This window comes from Leuciscus leuciscus (genome assembly GCF_965113295.1).
Source record: "Leuciscus leuciscus genome assembly, chromosome: 1".
Lineage (NCBI taxonomy): Eukaryota > Metazoa > Chordata > Actinopteri > Cypriniformes > Leuciscidae > Leuciscus > Leuciscus leuciscus.
In genome coordinates this window covers 19,945,307-19,957,479 of record NC_138725.1, presented here as the reverse complement: position 1 = coordinate 19,957,479, position 12,173 = coordinate 19,945,307, and the positions used below count along the sequence as shown (strand labels likewise).

Below are 12,173 nucleotides of genomic sequence, written 5' to 3'. Positions count from 1 at the left end.
AAACGTGAAATAAAAAGTGAAGCTTAAAGTCAAGATCACTGATGAGTTCAACAGTCATTTTAATCCCATCAAATCTGGTGGACAACTGCTGTGCACGATTATGATCTATTTGAATGTCATGAAGCTGATTTGTGTTATTAATCACTAGTTTGGTGATGAAACAATGTAAATCTGGTGAGCATCAGCATGTTCTTCATCATGAGGAATGAATGAGGAATCAAGAATAAACACCAACCTCTTTGTTCTTCAGTATCATGATGTTTCATTCTGCAGGTTCTGGATCACTGGCGCTCTCTCCGTCCTCTCCTTCCAGATGCTTTCTGGCAGTTCTGCTAAAAATGATAATATACATGATGAGAGACGATCAATAAATATGTCTGATTCTACAAAAAAGTACTAAGACTAATCACATATTTAAAAAAATAATAATACTATTAATAGTGACATTGATCCTTTGTCACGAACGGTTGCAGGGAACACACGATGAAGATGAAGATGAGGTATAACGTCTTTAATAATCCACTCAGAAGGTAATACAAACAAGATAGGCAAATGAAACCAGACAAATGAGAACTGAAAAGACTGCCACTTAAATACAAGGCAAATGAGGGTAAAATGACAAACACCTGTGCAGAACAAACGAATGACCACGACGACATATGAGTGGCGGGAAAACTAAGACAAAGGTGAACATGTGACCGAGAAAACAAACTAAAAGTCAATAAAAATGAAACTAACTGAACAGAACTGTGACATCTGTAACTCAAGATCCTCAGATCGCGCAGTATAACATGATAATCAGGTTTTGTCGAAGCCACAGCAACAAACTATTTTTCTTCAATTGTTTTTAATGATCAAAACCAACTTAAATGAACTAGGGCTGCAACTAATTCATGAAATTATTAATAACAAGCAGATGTTAGAAACAGAAAGCTGATTTATATTCATCTGTTTAGTCACATGATGTCCGTGGGACAAAGTATGGAAGCCTGTTTCCATCACAGTTGTGCAAATAATGTAAATATGGAAGTCACAATAATGAGAAATGGTGTCATAATAATGAGAAACTTTCTTATAATTCTAACTCAATATCTCATAATAATGTGAAAATGTGAAGTAGATAGCAAGCAACTACCAAGATGTCCTGTTGCTCATCATGGCTGTTAGGAAACTAACTTACACAGGAGAGACTTTAATGCTCAGCACATAAAGATGAACTACTTACTCTGATCTCAGACTGTGATTGTTTTCCATTTGAGTGAGTAACTGAAGATAACTGAAGGAACCTCTCTCCACATGGATCATGGTGATCCGGTTTCTCCACTGCATGGATCTTCATGTGTCGCTTCAGGTGAGTTTTAAAAGAGAAAGTTGTTCCACACTGATCACACGTGTGCGGCTTCTCTCTGCTGTGGATCCTCTCATGTCTTTTATGATCTGCTGACTGAATGAATCTCTTGTCACAGTGTGAACACTTGTAAGGTTTTTCTCCAATGTGGTTCTTCTCATGGGTTTTCAGACTTATTAAATGATTGAATCTCTTGTCACATTGTGAACACTTGTAAGGTTTTTCTCCAGTGTGGATCCTCTCATGTGATCTCAGATTTGATGACTGACTGAATCTCATGTCACAGTGTGAACACATATAAGGTTTTTCTCCAGTGTGAATCATCTGGTGCTGTTTTAAATATTGCGCTGTAATAAAAGTCTTCTTACACTCAAAGCACATGTACTCTTTTACACCAGTGTGAATTTTCTCATGTAATTTTAAATTTCGCCGCAGTGAAAAACTCTTTCCACACACAGAACACGAATGCGGCTTCTCCTTCGTATGAACTGTCAGGTGTTTCTTCAGGTCTGGTGCACTAAGAAATGTTTTGCTGCATTGATCACATGCGTACGGCTTTTCTCCAGTGTGGATCATCATGTGAAGATTAAGATGATGTTTTTGTGTAAAGCTCGTCCCACATTGATCACATGAGAATGGCTTTTCTCCGGTGTGGATCCTCATGTGAAGATTAAGATGATGTTTTTGTGTAAAGCTCGTCCCACACTGATCACATGAGAATGGCTTTTCTCCGGTGTGGATCCTCATGTGAATCTCAATATGATGTTTGCTTGAGAAGCTCTTTTCACACTGATCACATGAGAACAGCTTCTCTCCAGTGTGAAATCTCATGTGAAGCTTAAGATTTTGTTTGCTTGAGAATCTCTTTTCACATTGATCACATGTGAATGACTTCTCTCCAGTATGAACTCTCATGTGAATCTTAAGACTATGTTTGCGTGTGAAACTCTTCTCACATTGATCACATGTGAATGACTTCTCTCCAGTATGAACTCTCAAGTGGCGCTCAAGACTTGGTTTGGTTGTGTAACTCTTTCCACACTGAGTGCAGGTGAAAGATTTCTTGGCTCTATTTTTCTTTAAAATTGTCTTTTTATTCTTTGAGCGACGCAAGTGTTCTTTACGCTCCTCGTTCTCTTCCATCAGATCTGAAGTGAAAGAAAAAAATCATCCAAATAATACAAAGAGAAAAAAAAATGAAGTAAAAGGACATTAAAGTAGACAACTGCTATAAAATATTACCATTTTGCTAAAAAAAAAAAAAAAAAAAAAAAAAATTAAATAAAGTTAAATAAAGCGAGTTCCCCTGTGTTCCAGTTTGAGTTTGGCGAACTCAATTCCCGCTCTTTTTGCCACAGAAACGTCACACTGTGGCCTCTTAGTTTAATTAGAAGAACACAAGATTTTTGCAGTCCAGTGGAGCAGATTGTCTATTATTAAATTTTGGATTTATTATTATTTGTTATACATTGAATTTATCTTAACAAAAACCACCACAGAGTGTGACATATGACAACAGTGTGACTGATCCTCTTATTTAAAACTCCCTATATGTGACCTGATCCAGCAAAATGAGTCACAGTGACCCAAATTTCAAAATTGAGATTTTGGTATTAAAGGGAAACACCACCTCTGGAAAGATGAATGTGTATTTAAATTGGGTCATTTATGTAGTAGAAATGTGAAATTATTTTTGAATTTGGAGCTTTCTAGACTGAGAAAAGCCAGAAAATGTATTTTTGGCTCATGTGGATGAAAGACAACAACTCCCAGAATGCAATTGCTTCGCTGCTCTACTAGGCCACTCCCAAGCCACGCCTACCGGTTAGAGAGCAGTTGTAAACAACAAAGCTAAGCTAGTACTAACATTAGTCTCCGTGAGTCTGCCTGGGTTTTTGAGATCGCACAAAATGTCCGGGATTTGGCTTTTGCGTTCTACAGTCGCGCACAGGACGAGACTAGGGCTGCGGGAGAACGAGGCGAGGCCGGTGGCGTGATTACTGATGACCGACACCTGTGAGACACACTGATCTTGTATCTCTCACGGAGAAGCGGCCCTAGCCTCGCCCCGCTCGCCACAGTAAACGTGATGAAATAGCGACTGTAGAACGCAAAAGCCGGTGGCGTGATTACTGATGAGCGGCGCCTGTGAGACGCACCGGTCTCGTGGACTATCTCTCACGGAGGAGCGGGTATTTTCTTAGCAAGGGTAAAACGCACATCAACCGATCACTTGTTTAGCGTTCATGTAAACACTACATTCAAATTCACCAATCGGAATGAATTCAGTTAGATTGAAACAAAAGGTGTGCATGTAAACAATGAATGGTGAAATCAAACGCACTGGCACTGATCTGTGATAGGTCTGTTAGCGCATTAGGTCCAACCCCCTATGGGCGGGTTTGAAAGGGTGGGAACTAGTGCTTGTAGTCTCAATAGTAATCCCCCCCTCTTACACTTCCTCCTACAATGACGCAAAATGACGATTTTTGCGTCATTGTAGGAGGAAGTGTAAAGAGGTAAATACAGATTTCTCTCGTCTCAGGGGAAAATGAGAAAATGTTGCACGACCATTCAATAGTATGACTGGGTTTCTAACATTGCAAAGCTTAATGCAAATGGGTGGAGTGTTCCTTTAATGGAAAGATGAGACCATAAGCTTTCAAATGATATCCTAGTCAAAGTCATACCTTGAATGGTTGTAAAAATATACACATTTGAATTATGGTCGTCTGCCCTCTTTTTCCAATTGAAAACCTGAGAAAAACGCTCTTAAAGTGTTTTGCCCGTTTTTTGTTGATATCTTTCAAAATCCATTGCATTTAAAGGGATAAACTATTTATTGTACAGCTTAATTTGACCAAAGACATTAATATATGCTATTAAACCAGGCTGAAGCTCAAATTATTTTAAAGTTTTTATTTAAATGTATGAGTGTGTGAATTTGTGCTACACACTAAAAAAAATGGTTCTTCAGCGGTTCTTTGCGATGGTTAAGGTGCTATATAGCACCACTACCATTTAAAGAACCTGTTAAGCCCAGTTTGGTTCTTCAGCGGTTCTTTAGTGGTTCTTTGGGGTGGTTAAGGTGCTATATGGCACCATTACCATACAAAAAACCTGTTAAGTACCTACAGTTATTTAAAGGCTCTCTTAGTCTCTTAGTTTAGTTGGTGATAGGATTAGAAAAACGACATTAAAATATAGTGATTTTCCTGAATACAAGTCCCGCCTATATATATTCCAGGGCCCCCACACAAGACTTTTTGACCACAGAAAAAATTTGTGTGGATGTGAAGTCAGACATATAGCCTACTGAAATTATGTCACAAACTTCAATAAAAAACTATATTCATATATTAACTGCTTTTTGTTATTTGTGTAGGCCTAGTCAAATAATTAGGCTAAACAAATGAGTGACGAGAGAAGTTATGTTTAAAAACGTGTTTAAATTTATATTTACACAATTTGAAAATGTGTCAAGAACTTGTTGTTGAATTCTGTCATTTTGAAAGTAAAAAAAAAAAAATCATATAAATAAATATATAATTAAATAAAAACGTACGCGCCGATTAGTGTGCACTGTGCATGTCAGGTGCACGTGAGCGAGCGCGAGCGCCGCATTCCTCAAAGAAAATTAAGTGCCATATAGTACCAAAAGAGGTTCCCCTATTATTACGAGCCAAAGAACCACTGTTGGGTACTGTTGAGCACCATTTTTGTTGAAGCAATTATAAACAACCAAGGTGCTATATGGCACCTCTTATGGTTCTACATAGCACCATTTGACAAAGGTGCTGTATAGCACCTTTAAAGATAGGTGCTATATTACCCCTTTTCCACCAAGGCAGAGCTGGTGCTGGTTCGGAGCCAGAGCCTAGTTTCAAATCGGTTCTTTGTTTTTCCACCGCCAAAGCACCAGCTCCGAACCAGTAAAACTGGTTCTTAAGTAGCACCAAATCATTGCAGGGTCTAGAACGGAGCCAAGAAAGAACCGCTTGCGTCAGAGGCTGGGGGCGGGGTTACCGTGGCCAACAAGACTGAAGAGAAACTTGTGACCGCCATTTTTAAATAGCAGCTAGTCGAGCTAATAGCAGCTCGATTATAATATCCGTCTATGTAAGTTACGGCGAGCTGCACGAACGCGTTGGATTCGCCGTGTTTGGATGCCGATTTATTTTCGCAAACCCATGAGCATCCATAGTAACGCAACGTCTATTATTGTTGATGCCTTGTTCGAGATGCATCGGAGCAGCGTGGACCGATCAGAGCTGCGGGAGTGTTTGGAGATCATACGACTCCTTGTGCTTTTTGATCGCTTTCACAGTGCTTTGATTTCATGTGCTGATCGTTCTGCGAGAAGCCGATGCATCTCAAACAAGTCTGGTGTGTTTGGCGCTGCCGCACTAGCGTTGCTGGGCAACATGATACGTATGCAGTGACGTAAGATATAGCTCTGTTGTGGCTCTCTGGCCGGTGGAAACGCAAACCGGTTCTTAGGAAGCTCGTCAGTCGAACCAACTCCGAACTGGCAATAGCTCTAGCTCTGAACCAGCACACGGTTCTTGTTGGTGGAAAAGGGGTATATGGCACTTAAAGTGGTTCCCCTATGATTACAAGCCAATGAACCACTTTTAGTGCTATTTAGCACCATTTTTGTTTAGAGTGTAGTTGACAGTGTAACAAATTCATAACGGAGATACCAACAGTTAAATATTGGGTTAAAATAAATCAAACACATTGTAATGGATTCTCCTTGCAGATAAATACACTCACAGAATAATTGCACTCACTCACATCCATACACGATAAATACCACAGGGCTGTCACTTTCGCTATCGCTGTCATCAGAGGATGACACGTCTCCAGATCCAAAAAAATCACTGACTAGCCTTAGCCACTCTTGATGACCAGCAGCAGAGCTTAGGTTAGAAGCCTCCAGTGAATTCAATGCTTTTGGCGACTTTGCTCTCTTCTGGCAGCGACATTTCTCAAATTAATAATATTTAATCTTTCTGAGAAGATATGCTAGCTTGTTTACACAGAGCGCTACAAGTCTGACAGGAGGATGGCTGGACCAATCGCGTGCCGGTCAGTCGAAACGGGGCTTCCCATGAAGTTTGTGTATATTTCTAAGCTTTTTGATTGGTTCTATACAACGTGTAACACCATATTTGGAAAGCAGAGACGTTTGAGGGGATTCCCGGGAAATGCTCAGAGGTGATGATTGAGAGAGGAGTTGAGAAAAGCAATATTAATTTCCAGCGAATTTAGTAAAACTGTGTAAACTTTAATAGTCATTTAAATACCGTTACTTAATTATCTGGACTACGAAACTTTGAGATTATTTTTGAGTGTCTGTTGCCATGTCTAAAAAAAACATCCATTATTTCATTGTTTTTCCACATAATCGGCCCATATCTTAAAATGGAACGTTGCGGCTTCCGACTCATTTCGCCAGAGCGGGTCACATATTGTATTAACATATAACCTTTATTTCGCTATGAAACATCTAAATTATTCATTACTAAGTTCTGTGTAAACGCACAGATAAAAACAGTGCTCTGTCAGCTGGTTCTTTACAATCTAGACAGACAAAAACATGAATAATTCTGATGACACGCCAGATGAGATGGACTTGGTAATTGTGATAATGTGATACAGAACATTGTTCTGTTTATGTTTCAATGTATGAATATTGCAGTTCATATCCCAGTGTATTCCTGTTGAAAACGGATGCTTATATTTATGCAAAGTTGATAGACTTCCCCGTCGTTTATTTTTTATGTTCTCCATTTGAATAGTTCATATTTTGCCTATAGTTCATTTAAATGCTGTTGTTATAAATAAAATATGCAACTGAGAGCACTAAGGTTAATTGAAGTAGCAATGTTTTTTATTCAGGTGGTTTAGAATGTTTTTAAATGTGTTTGAATTAGTTTTAAATGCTTTATTTGTTACGTGTTATTTAAAAAAGACGCTTTAGTGACCGTGGACTTATTTATTTACTCTATTTTTACTCCTATTTATTATCTGGTTATGTATGCAAGTGAAATTACTGAAATTACATCATTGAAAACGAGTGTTATCCAGATTTACAGTTCAATGTCATTGCTGTAATTATCAAAAACAGAAATAAAACAAATAAGTATTTGTTCTGTATATCAGTTTTCAGGGACATTAATAGGCAAATAATCGGCATTGGTAGGGATGCAAGATATATCGGCCACCATATCGTATCGACTGATATATGTTCATTTTTAATGTTATCGTTATCGGCCCAATAAGAAAAATTGGCCAATATATTAAAGCCGATAAATAAAGGATTATTTGATGAGAGATTTAGATTGCTTAAAATATGATTGGAATCACTTCCAAAAGGAAAATACAGTTCAGTGCAACATCTGCAGTGCAAGTCTATCATATAGGCTACATACAATTATTATGAGAACATTATAATTGTGTGTTTGGGTCATGGCTTTTAACGGTGAGACTTTTGTAATCAGGCAATCAAAAATTATAAACGCATTTGGATTTAGATTTATCTGCAAATATATCGTTATTGGCTTTCAAATATAAAGAATTATCAGTTATTGAACAATTTTTATATCGGTGCATCCCTTGGTATTGGTTATAAAAAACAGTATGGTCGATCACTAATTATCTGGGCTCTTTTTACAGCATGATTGGAGGACAAGAAAATAATCTCAATCCATTGTCTCCTTTTTTACACAAATGGCACAGTGTTGACCACATTCATCTACCCTGTTACCAAAGATATTATAAGAAGACTAATCTCTATATCTATGAATAATTAGGGTTGGGTATTGTTTGGCTTTTTTACGATACCGGTGCCAAATCGATACTTTTTTAAAATGGTACCGGTGCCTGAACCGATACTTAAAAAAGAGCCACAAAACAACGGTGAATTAGGTGAATACAATTCTGTTTGCCATTAATTTACTTGATACAGTATGTTTATTGCAAAAAACAAAGAAAAAGAAAAAAAGAAACAACTGTTGTAAACTATGAAAATCAAAAAATGTGAAACAGATATAAATTTAAAATAAAAGAGTTAAAATTATAATTACTTTGACCTGATGTTGACAATAAATATGAACATTTCTCAAACCTCACTTTACTGACCATTCCTTGAAAACCAAAAATGAAACTTTTATACCCATTTCACAGTTTAACTGTTTATCTAAATGTGATGAAGTGCTTGAATGTTTCTAACATGAATGTTCTTCAGCATCATGAATGAATGAAGAATAAACACCAACCTCTTTGTTCTTCAGGATCTTCAGTGTGTTTCATTCTGCAGGGTTCTGGATCACTCATGTTCTCACTGTCCTCTTTAATAAACTCAGTCTTTGCAGATTTCAGCTCTATTTATTGGAGTGGGAGGAGCAGTGGGAGGAGCTTCACTTATGATGTAATTGCTGTGGGAGGAGCTGGATTTAAACAATGTAATAAAATTATTCCAAATATTATTAAGGTAAGAAAGACAGAAATAAATGTACATAGTAACCATCAAATCCCCTCAGTCTGCTGACACCAATGAAATGAGCTTTAAGTGTCAATGTACAGGAGATCTGAAGACATCAGCATAATAAATGAGGTGAAAACAGGAACTATTGTCATGAAATAAAGAGTGTTTTCAGCAGATCTGTTAATATTGATGAGCCTCAGACTATCACCACTCATTCAACAAGCCATTCAGGATCATCAGAAGATCATCTCACTTTATTCTGAGTGTTTGCTGTTAGAAACACATTATTTGAGTCAGGATACATGATAAAAGACTATAAAACTGCTCCATTGAAAGACAATACTGTAATTTCTCACACTATGACATGGATAAAAAAAAAAAAAAAAAAAAAAAATACACAAAAACTATCACTAATGATCTTCATCAACCACTACAGAAAAATAATTACAGCAGCATAATATTTCCAAATTAATATAGCTAGCTTGATCTTATGATAGCTACATTAATCACTATAAAGTAGTTAGATCATTAAAGGGATACTCAAACCTGTATGAATTTCTTTCTTCTGCTGAACAGAAAGGAAGATATTTAGAAGAATATCAGTAACCAGACCCAGCCGGCACATGACCGACCTTCAACGTTGAAATATGGTTGGAATAATGTCAGTTGTTGTTTCAACGTTGAAACAACGTTGAAATAACGTTTAATGCTAAATGGTTGAAAAAGGTTAACAAAAACACTTCTAAATCAACGTTGACATTTTTACAAGATCTGTACGTTGAAACAACGTAATGTTTTCGACAACATACTACAAAAATATCTGCCTTTTAACGTATTATAATTAATTCGCATTTAATGTTTTTTTTTTATCATAACAGCTCTTCAATGTATATGTTAAAATACAATTATTATAATTATTAACAATAATATTTTCACCCTCAAGAGAGCAGTGCAGCAAAACCTTTTGCCTTATGTGATTTTGTGTGAATTTACTATTTTGTCTGCTTGCATTATTACATTAGTATTCACACTGTCATGTCATTTGACCAATTAGTTAAATATTAGTACAAACTGCAAATAAAACTCAATAGCCTACACCACTAAGTTAACTGGCGGAAACTATTGTTATTGGTTGTTTCGCTGTTTTACTTTGAGCATGATTGGTTAATCTGTCTGTCTTCCAGGAAACTGTCCAATGAGAATGTGCGCGGCTCTGTGCGGTGCGCGCCTATTTTAAGTTTGAAAATACGTCTGTTACTCTCGGTCGGTGAGCAGCTGCTGCTTGCGTTGATTACTCGGTCAGACCTGGATTATTTTATATCTGCCTGTTGAATTCTTACATTTTGAGCGAATTTGAGTTGATATGTCAATGAAGAACAAAAGCTGGAATGTGAACAGAGGAAGGGGTCGTACGTGGTCTGCAAATATACTGACGCTATCAGGTAAGAAAACATTTTTCAGTCCTTAACAGTCTAACGTTAGGGACCCGGGGAACGGCCATAGGCTTACTGCAACCTCAAAGTTATCTCTGTGTGTGTTTTTGTCCTGCTTCACCATTAGCGTAGCGATATTAGCATGTATTTCAATGCTAAGTTAGTACCATCTGACATTGCTGTGTTTTGTTGTTGGTAAAGTTATGTGTTTAATGTTGTCAGCTAACGTTAGTTTAAAACGCATGAGGTAAAAAAAAGCGTGGGCATGTGTAAAGTGAATCACTGTGATAAATAAAACCATAATTTAGAAGTTTACATAACCTCTTCAAACACTGATAACAATATTGAAAAGATATTCGTTTACATTTTTTTTAGATCAAGCATTGGAATAAGATTTTTATCGAGGGAGAACACCCAACAGAACGACCCATTCACCACTTAACGTTACAGTAAGTCAATTTTACCCACTGTTCGAAAACCTACACGGGGATTAATAGTATTAAGTATGATTTTCATCTTTAAAGTAAGACATTTAACGTTACTGATAAAGTCTGAGTAACTTTTTGTCCTTTTGTCTTTCTTCTGCTGAAGTGGCGCACTGAAAGTGGATTCATGTCACCTTCATCAGTCCTTTCTTTAATCACTGGAAACCATTAAGGGAAAGACCCTCAGACGTGTCATAATAGGATAAATGCGGCTGCAGGTAAAATTATTTGATGGTTTGATTTTGGTGTACCATTTGGCTTTTTTGTGTGTGCTTCCCTTGCTATGTTACACATTTCTGATGGGATTGCCATGCTTTAAGTGTATGTTTACATTTTTAATCATGTAATAGTAGGGCTGGGCGATAAAACGGTATCGGTATTTATCGACGGTACACCATTGTCGGTAACGATATAAAAAATGTTCGATATAGCGCTCAATATTTTCATTCAAATGCACGCGCGACCACCATAACGTCGCCCGACATCAAATGGCAAGCGGAATGAAAGCGAAACGAAAATGCGTTATTATTTTGTGCTCCATGGACCGTTTATCAGTTTGGACCATCAATGTCAGTGCAGCGCGAGCTATTTTTTACAGTCTATGAGCGCGAGTCGATCTTGATCAAGCGACACTGTTACTACACAGCGCTAAGAGATCCAGTAAAGAAAGCATTTGAATTCGCCACAGAAGTAATAACATCAGCGTGAGATCGAGTGAGAAACATTCAAATTTCTCCGTTATTAACGGATCAAACTGCGCTGACGTGGAAACCAGGAGAAACGTTGTGTCATGAATGAACTAGTTATATTTAAGTCCATAGATCAGCAACATTCATTGTATATGGATTTAATGTACTGTAGTAACACTCACAGTAACCATGTTTGGCAGGAATAGTAAAATGCTTTCAAGTACATCACACATCTTTTTCCAGCACTTCAAAACTCAAATATTATCATATTTAAATGTTATTTTTAATGTGATGACCAAAACACATTTGTTCATCCTTCAAATATATGACCCCCATTTATAAAAGTAAACGTTTAAAGATGTAGGGAAAACTCAGACTTATTTAAAAAATAACTTTTCTTTTCAATAATAATTTTTTTTTAAATCAAGGAAATTTCTTTGGCATTTCTTTCTTTTTGCTGTATCTCAAAATGTACCTAACCGTGACACCACTGTGTCGTAAGGAACCGTGAATTTTGTGAACCGTTACACCCCTACTTATTACAGATGTTGATCTACCTCAAAGTTTGCCTTGATTCTTCTACGTTTACACTTTTACATTGCACTTTGCACACATTTTATAACATTTTAAGTTCAAGAGTTTCTTTAACACTTACTTTTTTATCTTAATATAAGACATAAAGAAGATATTTTTTTAACATTAAAATAAAAACATTAAAATAATTAG

The 12,173-nt window shown here is 36.9% G+C and overlaps 1 protein-coding gene across 4 annotated transcripts in view; it reads right to left on the bottom strand.

The window, feature by feature from the left end:
• LOC309499596 (uncharacterized protein) overlaps positions 1-12,173 on the bottom strand; it is an 87,955-nt gene that overhangs the window by 27,659 nt on the left and 48,123 nt on the right. For 2 of the 4 annotated variants that reach the window (XM_082170897.1, XM_082170899.1), the window contains exons 2-3: positions 8,632-8,802; positions 1,226-2,496 (exon numbers count right to left, since the gene is read on the bottom strand). In XM_082170897.1, coding sequence (XP_082027023.1) covers positions 1,226-2,496; positions 8,632-8,689 — 1,329 coding nt within the window. In that variant the 5' untranslated portion in view covers positions 8,690-8,802. Of the gene's footprint in view, positions 1-235; positions 333-1,225; positions 2,497-8,631; positions 8,803-12,173 lie in introns of all 4 variants that reach the window. The other 2 variants (XM_082170898.1, XM_082170894.1) reach the window with 2 other exon arrangements.